Source organism: Amblyomma americanum, chromosome 1 (assembly GCF_052857255.1).
Source record: "Amblyomma americanum isolate KBUSLIRL-KWMA chromosome 1, ASM5285725v1, whole genome shotgun sequence".
NCBI lineage: Eukaryota > Metazoa > Arthropoda > Arachnida > Ixodida > Ixodidae > Amblyomma > Amblyomma americanum.
In genome coordinates this window covers 77,849,787-77,870,167 of record NC_135497.1, presented here as the reverse complement: position 1 = coordinate 77,870,167, position 20,381 = coordinate 77,849,787, and the positions used below count along the sequence as shown (strand labels likewise).

Here is a 20,381-nt window from a genome sequence, read left to right as displayed (position 1 = left end):
AGGGGGGGGGGGGGGGTGCAAAACGGAATTTCGCGAATTGTTACACACACGGTCTGTACGCACGCTTCACCACAGTACGCACGCTTCACCAGCGTGCTTGTAAAAATAATAAAAACGAAGCTCTTTGAGAATAAATATGCTCTTACAACGAGAAAAAAAAACTGTTCATACTGCAACATATCAAGGATGCGAACAGTACTCCACCGCAATCAACATCGTACATGTAAAAAAAAAACACTGAGAATAAATATTGCGTCACAACGATAAAATAACTGTTAATACGACAACGTTTCAAGGTCGTCAACAAAGGACGAGTGGTCAGCGATCATAGCTACCTCTCTAGGCAAACTGTACCAACCTGAAATGGCAAGTAGTGACTAATATTTAAATTTGCTAGTTCGTGCGAAGATAGCCTGTTCCCGCAAATATTGCCTTAATCTTGAAAAGGTGATCCAAACTTAATGACATATCGTAGGACGGACGAAGAAATGTTTCACTGAAGGAAGAGGAACCATGATATAGTTAACGCATAATAAGACCGGACCGCATTCCGTTTTCTGGTATGAAGGGGCAATAAAGTTAGACGGTGTTTCAAGTTTGTTACGCTAGACAGGTGTGAATAATCGTGGGCAAAAAAATCTAACTGCTTTGTTTCACTGTGATTCAATGGAATCTGTTGAATGTGTCTGATGGGGATGACAAATGATGGATGCATACTCCAGTTGGGATCTTACAAGCGTGGTGTAAGCAATAACTTTAGTTTCAGCGTTACTTGGTGGAGGGTTATTATAAGAACACCAGGGCTCTAGATGTAGAAGTGAATGTGTGTGTTTTATGTTAGGTCCGGCGTTATGTACACTCTGAGGCATTTAGCGCCAGATATAATGGCGTTATTATTGATGTGATTGCATATGTAGACCTGGCGTTATGTAGTGAATGCTGCGGCTTTTGTCTTGCCGATGTTAATATTCATTAGCAACCTTGGGCACTAATCTGAGACAGTATTTAAATCTTCCCCAGGACGGAGCTCTGCGGGACGCCAGATTTGACTGGCACTGGGATGTAGATGCATATATGAATTACGAACGGTAGAACGAGGTTAGATGAAAATTTTTGATTCATTTTATGACGGTGGGGGTGAATTAATTAGTAAGCCTGTAAATTAATCTATTGTGGGAGACGCGATCAAATGCTTTACCAGAATCAATGAAACGGGCATCGAGCGGCAAATGTGAGCGAACGAAGTGATGCAGATCTGTTAGTAATTCAAATAGCTGTGTATACATGAAAGCCCACGCAGAAAACCGTGCTGATTAAGGGAAATTGGGTGAAAGGTGGCAAGGTATCTCATGATACTGAATGGATTGATATGCTCTACTAGCTTACATCGAACAAAGGTGAGGGAAATAGGCCTATAATTATAACATGATATTTAGTAAGGCAGAAACTTGGGCTAGTTGGATATTGTTTGAACTCATATTTTCTAGCGCTTAGTGAACACAAGGGACAAGAACACAAATACACAGGACGTACGCTAGTCTTCAACTGTACGTCCTGTGTATTTGTGTTCTTGTCCCTTGTGTTCACTAAGCGCTAGAAAATATGAATTATAACATGTATTTTTATCATCTGACTTGAAAACAGGAATGTTGTGAGCCTTTTTAAAATATTCTGGCAAGTTTACGGTCGAAAGAGACTATTGGAACAACTTGCTCAGCGGAGGTGCCGGTAATGCTTCGGTGAGTTTCAGCTGCTTAGTTGAGATTCCATCGAGTCCAGGGCTTGAGTTGACAGACTGACGGTATAGAGCGCACTCAACCCTGTACATGAAATTATTCTGTCAGCCATGAAGTGTACAAATTTACACTGCTATGATTTTTTTTGGTTTGGTTTATCAAGCTTAACGTCCAAAAACGACTCAGGCTATGAGGGCTGCGGATAATTTCGACCACGTGGCGTTCTTTAAAGTGCACTGTAAATCGCACAGTGCGCGGGCCTCTACCATTTCACCTGCATCAAAATGCGCCGCCGCGACTGTGATCGAACCCGCGTCTTTCGTGTCATCAGCCGAGTACACTGCGATGAACCAGTTCCTAATATAGGATCCTCATTAGTGAAAACCGACCTGAAAAATGTATTTGAATTGATCCGCCAGTATAGATGCAGCAAGCGCCTTGTCATCTGAACCGAGACACGGAAGAACGTAAGTGGTATGGGGATTTAGGGTCTTATAAAAGTGCTTAGGGTCTGATCGAATCATAATTGAAATGCCATGATTATAAATTTTTTAGCTTCCTTTATTTTTTCAGGCTTAGAGAGCACGCATGACAAGAGGTCCAATCGCCCTCTGTGTCTGTGCAGATGGCACCTCTGTGTAGTCTTTCTTTTTAAGAATAGTGCGCTTTGTTTTGGTCGCAAACCACGGGTCACGGTGACAAGCCGCAATAAGAAACCTCACATGAGAGGCTAGCAGTAGAGAAAACAGTTTATAAGCGTTTTATAGCTGCCCAATACCCAAGCTGCTTGCAGCGAGGCATTTAAAGGGTAAGAGGGAGGAGATCGCCCCTGCCTCTGACTCAAGCGAGGGATGTTTCTGGGGAAAACTGCACGGACACCAGTTTTTTTCCGCAGAAAAACTAACCCCGTCCCCTCCCTTTTCTAGAGTCTCCTATAAATTATACCGTGGTCGCTTCAACATCCGCACACCATAATGCAGTTCTCCGATTTTTGATTTTTGTGAACAATGTTACATTAATCCATCGGTGTCAGTTACTTTAGCGTGGCAGGTGTTCATTCTTTTAACCTTGGAGCATGCTGCACGGTGCGTTTGCGGCGGCTGACGATATCGGGTGCCCTGGAGCCCGTCCTAGCATGCTCTCCGATCATGTGGCCGAAGCTCAGCGGCCCAAATGTCAGTTCAAGCCACGCGCGCGAGAGTTGAGTCTGCGGGCGGTGGTACACGCGGGCATATATGTGTTTTTGGCCAAAAAAAAAAATGTTGGGTAAATGGGCGTAGGAGGGCGCATGTCAGTGTTTCTGAACAGGGGATCAGTGTCCAAGTTCCAGTGAACTTGTGGGTGCGTGAGCGCCCGAATCGTGCTAGATGAAGCGTAATGCGTTTCTAGAACAAACTCTTGACGCTGCGTCAGCGACATCAGCGCCCAACTTTTCATCTTTTTGCTGATTTTATTTTTGTCTTTCAGTAGCAAGCGATGGAAATTAGTTGCGGTGCAGGTGCTGTCGCTCCATTGCGCGTTCGTGCCTCTGCATGCAGTAGTCATGCATAAATAATGGCATTTTATGGTCTTTTCCGAGAGACATTTGAGTTGATCAAATTTTTTTTTGCAATTGATACTGCGCACAAAACAACGGGCGGAACGCTACATCCCACATTTTAAGCGCGCTTTGTGAGACCGTTGTCGTGACATCTATGTAATGTCGCCTAGGACGTGAGACGCGGCTTACCGCCAAGCTAGCTGGCTGTGGCAGGCCTGGTCGTCCGCAGGAGGCCCCGTTCGGAGTGTTCAGGTCATCGGGCTTGCACGACAGGCTGCGGCTACATTGCGCGCTTCCGCACGTGGGGGCTTACGTTAGGTTCTTCCTCCTCTTCTTCGACCCGCGTGTATTCGCCGCTGAATGACTGCACGGCAACCGCGCATTCTCGGTTACGGTTACCTTCTCAGGCGATATCCTGGTGTCCGCGAAAGAGGCCAGGACACCCTAAATGCGCTCGCAGATTAGGTTAAATGTGAACGCCAACTGTCGCTAAAGCCCGCGCCGGCAAACGTTACACCAAGCCAGGGCTAAGCCCCATTACAGTCGGTGCTTTGTGCCGTACACCAATCAGTCCAATGACCGGGCAGTTCGGGAATCGCCTGTGTTGCCAAATTTTCTGTGACCTATATATCATCGCGCTGTTCGTTAAAGGCGAGTAAAAAAAAATTCAGTCCTCTATTTTTCCCCAAAAGTTTTTTTTTTTTTTTATGCACAGCTGTACTGAGTGCTTGACGTAACGAAGTTCGTATTTAAATGAAACAATTATCGGCGTCTGTCGATTTCGTGGTCACTGTTTGACTGTGCCACTTATGATGCAACGCTTGCATAAAGTCGCCAGCCCCTCTGGAGAGCAAGCTCGTTTTTTTTTGCCTGACACTTGCGTGCTGAGACGCGCGGGGAGACTAGGAGATGATGCGGAGAGCGGAAGAGCCAAAAACTTCTCGCGTCTTAGCGACTGCGCAGTGGTATAGAAAACACGCATCGCGCGCATGCGCCGCTGGCGGAGACCGCTGAAAGCCAAGTGCCAAGGACCGCGACGACCAGGGCCGATGGAGAGGAGTGTGCGATTGCATCCCCCACTCGAGTTATGGCGCCCGCGTAACGTATACGCAGTATGCTTGTCCGACCGACGAATCTTCGGGCTGTGCTGGAGGCTTTCGCTCGCAAAACGATGCTTTCGACGTCGCTAAGCCTGAGGCCAGATTCAAAGAGATGTACATACAAGAGAAGTTTCTGCTCTCAGTAATAATGAGGTTTTGCGTTTTGTGCACGATATTAATATGAGCTGGTTATGCGGCGGGAAAGATGCGGCGGTCACAGTGGCGGGAAAAATGAATTCGTTCTTAGCGTGGTACCCGTTTTTGCGATATTTCGATGCAGTCGAAATGCAAAAAGGGGCTTGTGTTGTGCACGACGTCAGCGAATGTTATAGAACCCCATGTGGTCGAAGTTAATCCGGAGTCCTCCTGCGTAAGGCGTCGCTTTCACGTGTCCCTTCGTTCACGTGTCCTTTCTCTCACGGCGGCATTCGGGGATCCACCCTGAGTGATGCAGTTACTGCGCCTTTCCTTTCGTCATAAATAATTATTGTTATTGCGAATATTATTTTGTGGTTCACAGGCAAGTAGCTGGTCTGCCATGCCTCTATACACGAGGCAGGTGACGTCGTAATAGTAATAAATGCAAAGCATATTCATGCCGTAATTCTGTAATGGCCATCCCTGCTTTGAGTAGCCAGTCTGCACTCCTCGCTTCCTAGCTACTACTACGGACGCATTACCCATTCAGACCGCAGCGGTGGCCCAGTGGTTGAGCATCCGCCTCGCATGCGGAAGGTGCGGGGCTCGATCCCCAGTGCCGTCAGGTACCCACTAGTGATACAATGGGTACAATCTTTCCCCAGGTATGGTGCTCGGCTTATTTAGGGTGAAATGCTTGGGAAATGGGTCTTTTACCCCACCTTGAGTAGACGAAAAGTACCCTGTGCCATGGCGCTCTTTGGCCCTAGATTATCTTGCGCCATAAAAATCCATGATCATCAGCATTACCCATTCAGAAAAGCACTCGAACTCGGCGGCGTCATAACTGGCTGCGCGCATATCTAGGCTTCTTTTAAGGCCATTTGCTTTGAGACAATGCAAATAAGCTTACAAAACAACGCAATGCATTCTGTGTTAGGACAAGAGGCTTGCTTTTTCTGCTGCTTTCGATTCAGTATCCAAGATAAACTCGTTCTCTTCAGTCATCTCTTTCGTGCAGCTGATCTCTGAATTTCGTGGATATTTTCATCGCGTTCTCATGTTAGATTGCTCCCATTTAATTTGTGCTCGACACGCATGGGTATTTTTCAGCCTAGGAGCTGTTTTTGTAACCTGCGAGCCTATCAGTGCTCGCCCGCATTTGTTAGAAGCGTCATGGCTCCCTCTGCGTTGCTCCTAGAGGTCAAAAATGATAACTAAAGGAAGAAAAAAATTCGCATGCATTTGCCTACAATGTTTTCACGCGAGTCTGCCGCCATGGGGACTGGTGCCCATCAGTTTACTTCCACCTAACAAAAAGATGCTTTCTCTGGGCAGCACGCTACAGCGCCACGCCGTGTTCCCCGCTGTGCACTCGACGCACTGTTCCTCTGGCACGGCCGCTGACAGCGGCAGCCATTGGTACCTTTCATTTTGTTGATTGCAGCTACTTGCTGCATTGTCGCCGCCCGCCTGACAGGCAGCGACGCCTGGCAGAAGCAAGGCGATTCAGAGTAAAAGCCGCCCTCAACGCCCCAGCGCTGGCGCGCGGCCGGGCATGCCATGGAAAGATAAGGGAGACAGGAAAGAGTGCAATGACGACGCGTCTCCTGAATTGCGTCCTTTCGTCCTGCTCCTTCTGCCGACTCAGGTTCCATCTCGATGACGAGCATAATAGCCGTGTGCTGCGCGTGCCTCATCTTCGATGGGGCAACGCAGAGGATTATGTTCTGCTCTTGCGAACTTCACACACGCACTTACATATGCACCGTATGTGCCGCATACGTGTTCGAGATAAGTGCCTTTGTTGCGGGAGGGGGGCTTACCTCGCGTTGTTCGACCAAATCCTGGTTCGAGGAGCAACATGGCTGCAAAAGAATAAAAAAGGATAATGATAAAGGTAATGATGGATTTTAATGGTACAAGGTCAGCTTGACCATAGGGCGCCATCACACAAAGTGTTTTCCAGTACGCAAGGTGATGTCAAAGTCTAGTTCTCCAAACATTTCTCCCCGATGAAGCCGAGCACCAAATCAGGGGAAAGGTCGCACGGTACCCGGCGGCACTGGACATCGAACTCCGCACCTCCCGCATACGGGACTGATGATCAAATCATCTGGGCAGAAAGAAGTATACGTTTTCAATATAGCTGCTGCTTTTCATGCACTATACCTTCAGCTGTGTGCACTGGATGGATACATTTGGTAAAGGCGGTTTTTCGGGTTTGTATTATGCAACTTGTTTCTTGCACGAAAATTAGTGAAAGTTGAGTTTCACTCAAAAGCAGCCCTTGCACGCGTACACACAACGGCCGCTCTACCAATTTTTGTTTTTCAGTGCAGTTACGATTCACCGTGTTTATTCCGTGACTTTGGCATTCGCCCGATGAGCCCAAGGTCGGAGTTTCGAATCCCGGACACGGCAGCCGCATTTCGATGGAGGCGAAATGCAAAACACTTCCGTGTGCTTGTGCGATCTCACTGCAGGTTAAAGAATCCTAGGTAGTGGAAACTAATCTGAAGGCCTCGACTACGCTCTCTCCCATAGCCCACGTGCAGCTTCGAGCCGCTAATTCTCTGATTCCCAGGTAATTAAAACGTCTGATAAAACATCTGGACTTTCAGTATTTCGTTCATTCTGGCCCCGATAGTTCAGATATGAAAAAAATCGCATAATTATAAGGAAAGCATGATACTGTGGCAATGAGTCTAACAAATCATTTATTTTCGTTACATCTAAAAAGTATAAATTTGCGCATAGGTACTGAGGCGCACACAGCAAATCAACAGCGACACTACACAACGCTCTGATGTAGCAGTGCGGCTGTGAAAATTTCCATTGGATTTGCCAGTACAGAGTTAACTTTTGCAGAGTGATCTCCGAACACTCCTCCCACCAGTCTGGCAGCTGACACTTCCTCTTTACTTTCATACATTTCTTGCGCAATACGGTTTTGGGAATACTGGGAGGACGTGATAATCTCTTGCGAACACATATGACAACTAAATTCCATTTCTACCCTCTGCATCCCAAGTGATAAGCCGACCATTACAGGGTTAAGCTCCACAGACCTACTTTGTGCATGCACGGAATTGATCAACCTACCTTACGGTCAATGTATATTAAAGTTAGGAGCGAAGTTGGTGGGCATTGTAGTTTCTTTCACTGATCAAACGCGGCGACCACTGACTGTGGCAGACAGTCGGGTGTCAGCGTGTTATTTTCGTCGATGAAAAGTTCTTGCACAGTGTGTTGGCGATCGCTACACGGCTAGCGTGTGTTTTCACTGTGTTGCTCTTCTCGAAATTTGGTGAAGCCTGGGTGAAGACACAGCTACATTGACCCAAACAAGAGAGAAGTGAGGGGAGTAGTGTGAGGAGGAAAAAGTTCGGGGGACAGTCAGTTAAGCTTCGCTGCAAGGGTATGACGCGATAGACAGCACAGCGTTAATGGGTCCCTTCTGCAGCTCGGGGTCCTCTTTACACATCACTCCGCAGACAAGAACACTGTTATTTTATTTTTTATTATCGGTTTCAGTTTACCACAAGACACACAAGGTCTCCCTTTAACCAAACCGAACGAACGTTTCTCAGTGGTCGAGGGGTGGCATGCCCGGATCACGGCCCCAGGGGCAACGGTTCGAGTCTCGGCTCGACCATTTTTCATTTAAGTGCAGTTGCTTTTCTTTCTTCCGAGGCACTACGTAATGGTGGTGGAATGACGTCATGATCTTGTAGACCAATGCAGAATTGTGTAGTAACATCATCACTGTTGTATATGATCTTTGTGGGGTGTTAGAATTTCCCGCGCAGCGTCATGTGGTTGTAACATTACGGCCCTATCGACCAGTCACGATTTTCTCGACACGCCACCGCTAACTACGGTGGTTTGTCCGCTGAACGGGACCCTTTAGGCTGTCGCGTTAAAAGCAGACAAATAAAGCGTGTAGTGACTGGAGCGCGGGTTTCGCGCCATGAGGTGAGCAATTCGGTCGTGCCGTTTAACGGCCAGATGGCTGTGGTATTTGGGCTGCTTAATTGCGCAGTCGTCCGCACTTTCTATAAGTTGCCGACTACCATTAGCCTTTTAAACAGTGAGACGCTGCGCCTCTGAGTTGCTTCTTTAGAAATGTGTGACAGAGAGTATATAGTGCAGGCGTCATGATGCGTTCGTCGCAGCATGGGCCCGATTCATCTTACGATCCTCGCCATTCGGCGCGCCTCCCCGAGTGTGCCTCCGACATGTACGATTTACAATCAGAAAAGTGAGAAATGACCCGACCCCACGTGTGACTGAAAATGTCGTTCCGATGCTTTTCCTTTCTTTTTAATATATTCCGTTTGCGCTGAAAGGAAAACATTGCTCCAGAAATAATCCTCGACATTCTCTCTTTCGTCCACTTTTTCCAGTCCGAAAAGTAAAGGAAAAGGGCATTTCGGAAGACTTTTTAGGAAGCGGGTCTTCAGATGCGTCCACGAAAAAGGAGGGTCAACGTACCCTTCCCCTCCCCAAATAAATTCATATGCCTCTGGGTAAGGGCACATAATCCTGAAAATTACGGTGCGAAACAAAATTAGCACAGTTACTTTGGCGTAGGTTTAAGCTAATTATAATACGTAAGACTGTTTTATTCCCCTCCATTCGATTTTCACCATCCGCTGCACCGCGATCGTTCACGATAAGCCATCGCGGTGAATTTGAGCCAATCATGGAGAAGAAGAAAGCATATGTGATAAGAATAACACTGCGCTTGGTTATTCCGGCCTAGCTACAGCGATGTGGAACCTATCTCGTCTTGCATACGGGGTATAGCGGAAAGTGAAGCTGACTTTCTCGGCCCCAGCAAGCCCTGAAACGCTCTTCTAGCATAACTCACCACCACTGTGCAGCCCGCCAAATCGACTTACTGGGGCCGTATCCTGTAAGGATCTATTTCCTTTCCATTCCATTTGGTCATCTGCCGTTGGTAACAGCTCCCATTGACGTAGGGCATCAGCGCATACGTCGCGCTGGTAAGCCGATGCCACCTATATAGACAATGCTTGGATATTTCCTCCTCTCCACGCGGCCGACATCACAAGGGTGGTTGGCGCCTCCGTTACGGCTCGAGCGGCAGCCGGACTTGAAAATGATTACTTCCGCGGATGGTTGTCTTGTCTCAGAAGCTAAAATCAACATCAACCGCTTGTTTTTATCTTGACATGCGACAGAAAGCAGGCCTTTACTCTCATGGATACTTCTCGTGGCTCACAGTAATAAAAATACAGCCACGCTCGTTTTTCAGCCAGGTGAGGAACAAGAAGGCAGTCTCTGGATCGCTCAAATGTCCGTGACTCTCGCCGATGATAATTTTGTTTTTTTTTCTGAGACATTTCTTGTTGGCATGCTGAACAACAGTTTTCCTGTTTATAACTGGTGGCCTAATCGCAGTCGTTTTCGTGCCTTCTCGCAGAATGCTGCTACTTCATGCTGGGCGGCGCGAACCCGGGGCTGCCCCGTGCCTTTATGTACGCATTCAACATGTTCTGGTTCACGCTGGTGGCCGTCTCCGCCCTCATGGGATCGCTGGTGCACAAGGGCTACTACTTCATCAGCATCGGCTGTGTCATGCTGATCGTGATTACCTGCGCCTCCTACAGCATCTACCGGACGTGCATGGGCCGGCGCCTCCGGCCCGTTGCTCCGGCCTCGGACGCGGACGGTAACGACTCTCTCTTCGGCCCGCCACCCCCGTACGAGGCGGTCATGATCAGGCAGCCTGACGGGCCCCCCGACTACACCGAAGCGATCTGCATCAATACCGCGCCAAAGGAATCCCTGCCGGGTAACGTGGAATCGGAGCGCTTGCTTTCTGACGAGCCGCAGCCGACCGCCGTGGAGGTTGAGAAGTAACGGCCAGTTCGGAGAGGCGGCGAAGTTGTGTGACTCATTTTCTAAGTACATGTTTGTGTGAACTTGTGATTAAGCTGGCTCCGTCCTGGGGGAACTCGCGTCTGAAAGAGAGAAGGCTGAAATGGAAGCAGCTATGGTAGTCGGCATGAGACGTCTAAGAGTACAAACACTGACAAAACGCACTGGCAAAGCATAGAGGCGTTGTAAAGAACACAGACGTCACCCGCGTTCTTATTTTGCTCATATCTTGCGTTCATTGTCGGTGCTTTTGCCCTTAGAAACTATCATGCAACGACGTTCATACAATTTGGTGCCTTATACAGCGCGGAAGCTCGCAGAAAGCGACTCCAGCCATGGCTGAGCCCGGTCACAAGTCTAGTTCTTTCAAGCATCGCCGCTTCGCTGGCAAACCGGTGCCGCAAGTTTTGACATCTCACACCCCAACGGGGGAACAGCAAGCATTTAGGACGTTATCGTCCAGTCATATAGGGCATTTTTGCTTCAACTTCTGCGTAATTGCAGTGGATACAGCAAGCGTTGTGCCAATGTCATCTGAGAGTAATCAAACTGAGAGCTTGACGACGATGGGGAGTTGGGCTAGTTGACGCCCGGTCGTGTTAATAACTGCTTCAAGACAAAGCGGAGGGAGGCATTGACACAATGCGAGCTAACTCACACTTATTCCGAACACGGCAAAATGTAGCAGAAATCATACAAAGAGAAGAAAACGGGCATACGCAGGGGTTGAAGACATATCACAAGGCTTTCTTCGAAAATAACTTCGTTTAGCTTGTTTCCGTTATCCCCGCCACCACTGCTCAGAACTCCCTTTTTGGCATTATTTGTTCTTAGCGTGCTCTCGAGATTACAATCTTCTTCCCTTCCTTTTCCGTCCCTCCCCTCTCTATCCCGCCCCCTACCTGCTGTTCGCTTCTGCTCCACCTCCCTCACACCTTGACTGCCTGTTCTTCATTAATCTGGTTAACGTCGCATATCTCGCCTTTCGTTACCTTCGTGACGTGCCTTAAAAGAACGCTAGGGAGAACTGTGTCCCATTTTTGTTTTTAGCAAAAATCAGTGCAGCAAAAGGCGTATTTATTGCTAAGCATTTGCATTCAAGAATTTTCTCTCCACCTAAAAGGACCGCGTGATCACCTTTTTCAAGCGAATACCAGCTGGTGCAGCCTATCCTCGGGGATTCGAGCGCAAAAAACCATGCCGCTGCTCCGCATTTTGCTTGTGAAATCAGACAGTGATAGCGGGACCTGTATTTTTTTTCTGACTTTTTCGTCCTTATGAAAGCATCGTTTTCAGCGAAAACGGCCTCCTTGTCGTTAGAACGAAATATTTTATCGACACAGGCAACTTGGGTTTGGCCTCAGCCTCCCTTTCAGCTACTAAACCGCCTGTAATAAGTTTGAGTGCATTCACTTCTTCCGCGCCCTGAGCTTGTTCGCGCGGGCGACGCACTGCAGTGGGCGATTTGATGGGCTTTTTACTTTGTCTTGAACCCTTGCGAATGTACGCTCGTTCTTTTTTTTGTATGATTTATTGCTTTCCTGCTTTATATTTGGCGACCTTAGAAGTAAACCTCAGCTGATGGTCCTCGCGCTCGTGTTCGGTTCATCTCTTTCCATGTCCTGCCCGCCTGTCCGACTCCTTGAGTGAGTTCCGAGCTATGGGTAGAGGGCGGCTCGGGGTGGGGGGTGGGCTTCGAGCTGTTTAAGCTGTTTATCTGATTGAAATTGGCAAAGAGCAACCCTATGTAAGTGAAGTAAGGAGGGGGAGCCGACCCTGCCTCTCCAAATCGCCCCCCCCCCCCCCCCTCCCTCCCCGTCGGCCCTTCGGTGTTGGAGTTCATGATCTTCAGGCTGATTTCTTGACATGGATGGCGTATGGTACCTTGTCTTTCAAGTAGTTTCGTTTCCGAAACACGCCAAAAGTACAAAACTTAACTTTACCATGTTATGTATAAATATTAAATGCTTGATGATTCCTGATTAGGCTAGCTAGTGATGGCTCGTCGGTGCCTGAAAGTTCGTGCCAAAAGCGCGCCCCATTTCGCAGCATGCCCCTCATTCTGACATCGCGATTTCGGGCTGTCATGCTCGCGGCGGACTGTGTCCAGTGTGATGCTGCGCCGCTAATTCGGCCACTGCCTCTTTTGGGTGCATAAGTTCCACATTGTTAGTCTTAATTAGGCACAGGTCTTCTGGAAGGTGCTTCCAATACTATTAGTTGTGATTCATGTGTAGCGTCGAAATCCAGGGCCACAATATTATTGCGTGCGGCGAGCGTGAGGGATATAAATTGCGGCTTCTTATTCCTGACATCAACGAGGAAAAGTATGATCTCAACTGACGAAACGGGAATAACTAATATTCATCCTTTTAAACGTGGCAGCTGGACGATCTTTTTGTAGACCTTCCTACTTTTTGTGTGGCGTGCGCCCAGCGGCCACATAGAACAGTGCCTTTAACTTTCCCTAAGCATCCCTATAAGGAATACCCAACCCGCTCTGCACCCTACTGCTTACTAACCTAACATACAAGCTGCCTGCACTCCGACTGCTGCACTTCCCGGTCAGCTGGAAGGGGCTGAGTCAGTGAATGTTGCTCATTGAAAGCATCTCTGGTTGCAGTCTTCCTGCTTTCAGCACCGGCAAATGGACGGATTTGTGGTTATTCATGTGAGACAAAAAGAAATAGGCGTATTAAACAGCTTGTATGTACGGAAGCATACCTCTAAGCTAATGTTGAAAAGAACAGGACAGAAACCAGAGAGCTGGTATGCGTATTCTCTCATTACGAGTCAACAATATTGTGTTCAACTGCATGCTTTAGTGATTTTTATTGGAAGGCTTTTGTATTCCTTGTGTTTAGCTAGTATTCGAATCTTTATATACTACACATATATATATATATACACATATATAGATATAGATACAGCTTTTGTTCTGTCGATGTATGCGTATTTGTGACCTTCAACTTAGCGTTGAATTGTCAGTAGGTTTTAGATTTTTTATCTTATATTATCACTTATTTCTTTTTACTCTTTTTCTACCTCGCTCTTCCACCCCATTGGAAGCGGGTATAATGCTGCCGCTTTCAGGGCTGCCCTGTTTTGATCTTATTAAAGACACTACCTCTGTCACGTCGGTGAAAGGTATCAGTACGTGTGAAGAATGTGATGTCAAAGTGTGTCAAAGCTGGAATTCGTGGCCGAAGGTCGCGCACAACAACATTGTTGAGCGTGATGTATGCCGCTGCGATTGCCAGTGAAAGTGCTGTAGCAGGAAAAACGATATACTGTTTGCGCAAATGGAACTGGCTTCGGTAGATGATGGTGAATAAGATGGCAAAAAGTAGAGTGGCATCTAAGTATCATGTCGCGCAGGAGCACGCTTTCAGTGATTGTGAAGGCGAAAAACAAGTTTGCAAGAGCCAAAGATGTATGTGCTTTGCGTGTGGCACTTTACCGCTGTCTGGAAAATTTGAAGATTTGCTTGTGGCGAAGAGAGTTAGACATTGTGAACCATGTCATTTTATTCTACTTGCAAAGTATTAATAAACAATACTCTGTTTATACTGTCTTCTGTTACAGAAAAAAAATAAAGTATAAATGGTTGCAAAGTTTGGTGTCTTGCTTGGCCATGCCAATGCGGTATAAGCTTTGAGAAATATGCGATAAATCTTACGACATCGGTAGTGCTTTTCCAAGTTTTTTTCCCCCCTGTTGTATGGAATGTATAAATGTTTCTGAACATAACTCAAAATATATGGACCTCGCTCGTAGCAATCAGTGTGATCTGTTGCACGATTTTCTTGCAGTCATTTATGAAAACCTAGCCAGGGTGCAAAATGATAACCTGAAATACTGCGCATAGCCACTACCCCAGCACCGAGTGCTGGGAGCAAATAGGCCAGGATCACGGAGCGAATGAAAATAGAAGACAGTTAAAAGCGTGTCGATGTTGACACCAGAAACTAGATTCAATGTGCATTCGTTGATAACGCTGGGACATTGTAAGACCACCATCGCATAGACACCGTTTACTACAAAACTAAGCAACTAGTGCTTGACGTTCCCTCGTCCTCATAACCGAGTGGTCATCTGAAGTATTACTACAGTCACTACCACCATTGTCCTTCTGACGTTGAATGTGGTGGTGAATTGCGCGTCCCTTCGTGAGGTTTGTTCAATGATCTTTCGAATCATCTTTTGGTGATGTCTTCATCTTTTGAGAGGAAGCTGCGAGAGTCTAGGCTTTGTTGCCCTCGCATCAAGTGGCGGAAGAAACCATGATGGGGGTTCGAGTTCCTCCGTGTTCGTGAGTCGTCTATAAGGCAGACATCTGTTCTTGTTCGCACTATTTAACCAGTCGCTGGAACCATTTCAGTGGCTGTGCTCAAGGTCAATACAGCACCTACCCCCTGGATGACCGGTCAAGAACTGGGCAGGAAATGCAATATTTGCGGCAGGAATGAAAGCTGGAAAAAATAATTCATAAATGGGAAGAAGAAAAGCATGAAACCACTACTGCGCAGAGGAGGCATAGAGAAATATTGGGGCAAGAAAAGGAAAAGAAGAGAACAAGACAGAAAGGGAAAGCGCAGACACTAAAGAAGGCGAGCGACACAGTGCCTGCGTCGTTCACTTTCTTTGTCCTGTGTCCGCGCTGTCCCTTTCTGTCATGTCGAACCAAATAAAGCCCACAACAGTGCCCTTGAGGAGAAAACAAGTATGAAAGCAAGACAATCGCCTGGAATAGGAGCTCTGAACACCGTTAACACATTCCTGCGTGTGGCTGTAGCTAAGATCAGAGACTCTGTGGAACCTTTAGTTCAAATTGAGGTGTAAAATTTGACTAAGCACTTTTGCAGTACCCCTCGTCAGAACCGCGTCCGTCAGAATGCAACACGTTCACTGTTCACGCTGCTAATTTCTCCCTGGCCCTCGCACGCAAGCGCAAATTGTTTCATACCTAGAGTGCGAATGTACAACTCTATAGGTCCGCAGCGCAAATTCATCCAGCTGTAATTAATATTCTAGATTCACGCACAGTTGTAATTTTTTTATTATCGTTACCTGCTGCACAACCGTCACTTACCAAAACAAATTTTCTGACTTCCGCTAACCTCCATCACACTGCAGGCTGTATCGAATCCATTACTTTTCAGGTAATAAATTACAACTCCGTTACCAATGTTACAGCGTCAGCAACTTTTGCCCGTGCATAAGAGCAGCGTTCTTCTGAAGAAGCGAACTGGTGGGTACAACGAACATACCTTACAAGGCGTAGTAAATTGTGTGCACTCCTTTTCAGTACAAAGCTGCACCCTTCCCCATCGACTGACGGGATTAAAACCTCTGGAGCTCCATGTTGCAGAGCTGTTAGCGTTTAAGGTGAACAGAGCGACAGAGTGCAGCGAGCAAAGAATGTGGCCTACGACATTACTGCGTCAGAACGATCTTGTTCAAAGAAACAGCAGCAGCTGCTGCTGCAGCGGAGGCGGCGTTGGCGGCGGCTCTATACTGCCGCTGTTACCGCCTCCTCCGCCGTGCTCGTAACTCCAGTGCTGTCGGCGGGTGCATCCCCCATCAAAAGTATACAGCCCAGGGGGTTTGCTTGTGAGGCCTGTAGCATGCCTTGTTATGTATCCTCAGAGACTGTAATCTCTTGAAAGAGGAATGGCTTTCAGCCCTCAATTCCCCGAAGGTTTCTACTGCATGCTTGATGTGCTAGGGAGCCACGCTAAACAGCTTCGAAGCAAAAAAACCCCTTGGGTTGCATACTTTTGACGGGCGCTGTACATGACCATTGTAACCACGAGTATCGTGACGCATAAGAGCAGCACCAAGCTGTACTCTGGGCACGATAAGCATCGAACTGGCCCACCAAGCAAGTGTATACAGGCGGTCGACGTGGCGACGCCCAGTGCCATTATGAACACCGTCTGAAACGGCATGCGCGTCACAGCCAGGCTGAAGAAGGAGAAGAGGATCTGGCCGTCACTGGGTCAAAGCCCAAGTGGCTTGTCGGGAACCTGATGGTTCCGAGCACCTAGAACAGGAAGACGAAAGACAGCATGTGTTTATTCGGCTCCCATGTAAGTGCACGCCAATAGCGTTCTGGCTAGCTCTGTATGCCCAATGTCCGTAGTATAGACGTGCAAACGCAGCAGTTACAGACATACGCCTCGGAAGCTGCGCTACTTTGGTCCACTGCCGTAGCCGCTGTTAGTGGGAATCACATCTCGATAGAAGGAGCAAAGAAGATCGCTCAGAAGTCACCTTCTGAGCACTGTTTTATTCACCAAAAATCAGGACTTTCAGTTCAGGACCCACGAGGTCCTACTGAAGGGCGAGATGCAAGAAAGCGACGATTTTTGTGCATGCACATGCAATTTTTCTGTGTTCCTTATTTTAGTGCCAAGCGTTTAATGTGGAGTGTTATGTTTCATTTTTTTTTCATTGCAGGGAACTGGAGGAGTTTGCGTTAGGCAGTGATGCAGATGTTTATGATTTCTGTGTAGCCCGTGACAAAGATCGATAACCGTGAACAGGCGGGCTCTAGTGATAGCGAAAATGTTTACGACGCTGAAATGTGGTGAGCACAGTGCGGACTTCAAAGTAGAGGAAACCAAGACTCGGAATGTGAAGGGTGTCGAGCTGCAGTATGTCTATAGGCAGTTAGATATGGCGAGAAACCTGAGATAAGTACAGAGCCAGCAGATGAAGCTTGCTGAGTGCACCAGACGACCACGAACTGAATTGTATAGGGCGGAATAAGACCAAAAGGCTGCCATAGAGGAGAAGTTCCGGAAAGAAAACTTTCCATGGTGGCCATTTTGTAAAAAAAAAATTGCGAACACACGGTAGGTGACAAACGTGGCTAGGCTAAATCGTCCACCGGCGTGGTAAAAGAGAAAGAAGGGCAAGCAGAGCCTGTAGTAAGAGGACACCACAGGGCTCAGTGCTCTCACCATTTCTCTTCAGTGTAGCCATGATCAAACTCCCCAAGAAGCTTGCAGCCATACGAGACCGTAATCGCAGCCTGTATGCAGACGACACCACGCTGTGGATAGCTAAAGGCAGTGATGCCCAGATAGAGGAGACCCTGCAAAGGGCCATTCAAATAGTTGAGGAATGGTAGAGCCCCGGGGACTAAAATCGGCTGGCCGCAAAAGTCACAGCTCCTCCTCTGCCGCGCCTAGCGCAGAAAAGACCCCCCACCCCGGACATCTGCCTCGGGGCGGGTGTACTCGCCATCCCATAAGTTGACAAAATCAGAGTTCTATACGCCTGTTTATACAAGCGAACAGATCTAATCCGGAGACGATCAAGAGACTAGAGGGTGCCGCCGTCCAAACCATGAGACTCATCCGCAGAATAGCCAATAGGCGTTCTGGCATGAGGGCAGGAAGTCTGATTAGGCTAGTTCAGGGCTTTGTCACCAGTGAGATAGCTTACATTGCCCCGTATCTAAACTTTGCATGCCACGAGAAGCAAAAGATAGAGGCCATCATACGCAGATGCACCAAACAGGCGCTAGGACTCCCCTTCCGAGCCAGTGCAGACTCTTCAATCTAAGAGTAAATAACATCCTAGGGGAAATATTAGGAGTCAGGATCTCGCAATACGAGAGACTGGCAAGCAGCCCCACTGGCAGGAATATCTTAGATAGGCTGGCCATCTCGTACGAAGGCCAGCGGGGATGAAAAGTCGACATGACGCGAGAAGTGTGGAAAAAACTAATGATCCCACCATGCACATGCACCCCGTGCGTGAATCATAAAGACTGCAGGGAAAAGAAAGCCGAGGCCCTAGAGAAGCGCCTCCGAAATTCGAAGGACGTGGTCTACGTAGACACAGTCGACGGAAGCAACGGCAGGGTGACTTTTGCCGCAGTCAACGCAGAAGCTAAATTAATTGCTAGTGCCACTGTCCGCACGAACAACTCAGAGACAGCAGAAGAAACTACTTTAGTGTTAGCCATAGCAAGCACAACTGCAGGACCATAGTTAGCGACTCAATGTCGGCAGTGATGAGCTTTGCCAGAGAGAGAATCTTTCCCGCAGCGAGACAAATCGTGCAGACAATGAGAGAAAGCAGACATATTCAGGTTCTCTGGACCCCCACACATGCCGCCATAGCCGGAAACGAAGCAGCCCACGAACTAGCTCGAGGATTCACATTCAGAGCTGGTGGGCTGGTTGAAGGGTACACGGAGCGCGACTGCCTGTGGTCATACAGAGATATCCTCCAACACTACAGACTGGAGCGAGCCAGGCACCCGCCGGCCGCCAGATCACTCAGTAAAAGTCAGGCCGTCAGCTGGCGTCGCCTACAAACTCCCCAGTCCGGCTATGTGGAGCGTCATATAGCCGGAACAATTTTCAGAACAATGTAAAAGATGCAAAGCTAGGGCCACGCTCGACCACATAATATGGGAATACCTTCGGACTCCCCCTGGAGCACTATTAATAAAGTCTAAGGAGCAGTGGGAGACCTATATACTAAGCTCTGACCCGGAGACTCAAGCAAAGATAATCCAAGCGGCCGAAGACGCCGCCAGCGCCTACGGGATCCTGGCTGCCGTATAGAGCAGAAGTGTTAGCCCCGCGTGTGGAAATAAAGTTACTGATGATGATGATAGTAAGAGGAAGCAGAAAACTATCATGTGAAGGAGAAAGAGGAAAAGAAAGTGAGGATAAAACAGAGATGTGGATGGAGTAATAGCGGCTAGTGGTCTCGAACATGCACATGTGTGAAGAAGGGATAACAGAAATGGTTGGAGGGATACATGAGCAAAGGTGAGAAAACTACCAGCTGAGACAATGCATGAAGTGATGGAAGAAGCATCAGCTACGCGCGAATAAGAAAAGGTGACGCCATACCACACCTCACAATATTTTCGCAGCGCTATGAAGGTTGCGACGATATGAACCAATCAGAATGGCGCGTGCTGCAAAACAATTCACACGCTACGAAACGAGGAGACTCGGCCCACTCGACGGACGCCATGTTTATGAATGGCTGCGCATTATTACGCAGCAGGCCTGCAGTGAAGTGGTCCTAACTTAACCAGTGAATGAAACACTCACTGTGGTTTCAAAACATTATCCTGAACTACCTTTTCAATTACTGAAATATTTGTTTGACAAACGGTCACAACACTGCTCAGATATTTGACGAACTATCTGTTATTTTCCTTGGCCCTGATTGGATGACAGCGCTCTAACTCACAGTGTTGTAAACGACCTGTGAGACGAAGTAAAAATTTCGCCTTCATTGAAATTCGACCGCCGCAGCCGGGATAGAACCCGCGTCTTTGGGGGTCACCAGCCGAGCGTCATAACCACTCAGCTGCTGCGGCGGTTGCTACTTGAGAAGCGAAGCGACCCGGGTAGCACCGTGCATTCGAATAATGCTATAAAAATGTTATGTAAGTTTCAGTAACGTTATGTGCTGCATCGGAACGTTACTAATAAATAAGATATGAGGGGTCTGGAGCATGAAATACGTTTCGAGGTAGTGGATGTAAACAAGGGACTGTCAGCATCACGACGCAGCAACAGATTTCAGCGAAACGGCAGCCATAGCCATGGGATGGGAGAAACCATAATATGGCGAATGGCAGGTGTAGGTAGTGTAGCTTGGGAGCAGGGTACCAGAACTCTCAGAAAGGACAGCAGCTTTTGGTGGACAGCTTTCGGCTCCGACTGTACCCAGTGGTGACGTTCACGTTCAGCATACAAAAGGCCCAGTGCGCCCAAGGCTGAGCAAGTCCAGCAATTTCGGACAAAAATTTTGAAAACTGCAAAATTGTAAGATACCTTTACGGTAATATCGCAGCTTATACTTCCCTGATTTGTGTCATAATTGGTTATAGTTAGGGTGTACAGCAGGCGTGGACAGGACTTGCTTGCAAGTTCCTGTCCCGTCCCCTCGTTGGGCTCTATGGCGGGTGAC

The 20,381-nt window shown here is 47.8% G+C and overlaps 2 protein-coding genes and 1 long non-coding RNA gene across 4 annotated transcripts in view; 1 reads left to right on the top strand and 2 right to left on the bottom strand.

Annotated features, from left to right (window-relative positions):
• LOC144113088 (uncharacterized) overlaps positions 1–3,575 on the bottom strand; it is a 21,479-nt gene extending 17,904 nt beyond the window's left edge. The window contains exon 1 of the mRNA XM_077646010.1: positions 3,466–3,575. The gene's annotated coding sequence lies outside the window, so the exon portion shown is untranslated. The remainder of the gene's footprint in view (positions 1–3,465) is intronic.
• The window catches only part of LOC144113089 (uncharacterized), a 67,858-nt gene extending 53,867 nt beyond the window's left edge, over positions 1–13,991 (top strand). For both annotated transcript variants that reach the window (XM_077646012.1, XM_077646011.1), the window contains exon 2: positions 9,967–13,991. In XM_077646012.1, the coding sequence (XP_077502138.1) occupies positions 9,967–10,406 (440 nt within the window). In that variant the 3' untranslated portion in view covers positions 10,407–13,991. The remainder of the gene's footprint in view (positions 1–9,966) is intronic.
• The window catches only part of LOC144113090 (uncharacterized), a 39,338-nt gene continuing 25,368 nt past the window's right edge, over positions 6,412–20,381 (bottom strand). The window contains exon 6 of the long non-coding RNA XR_013310608.1: positions 6,412–6,630. This is a non-coding gene — a long non-coding RNA (uncharacterized LOC144113090). The remainder of the gene's footprint in view (positions 6,631–20,381) is intronic.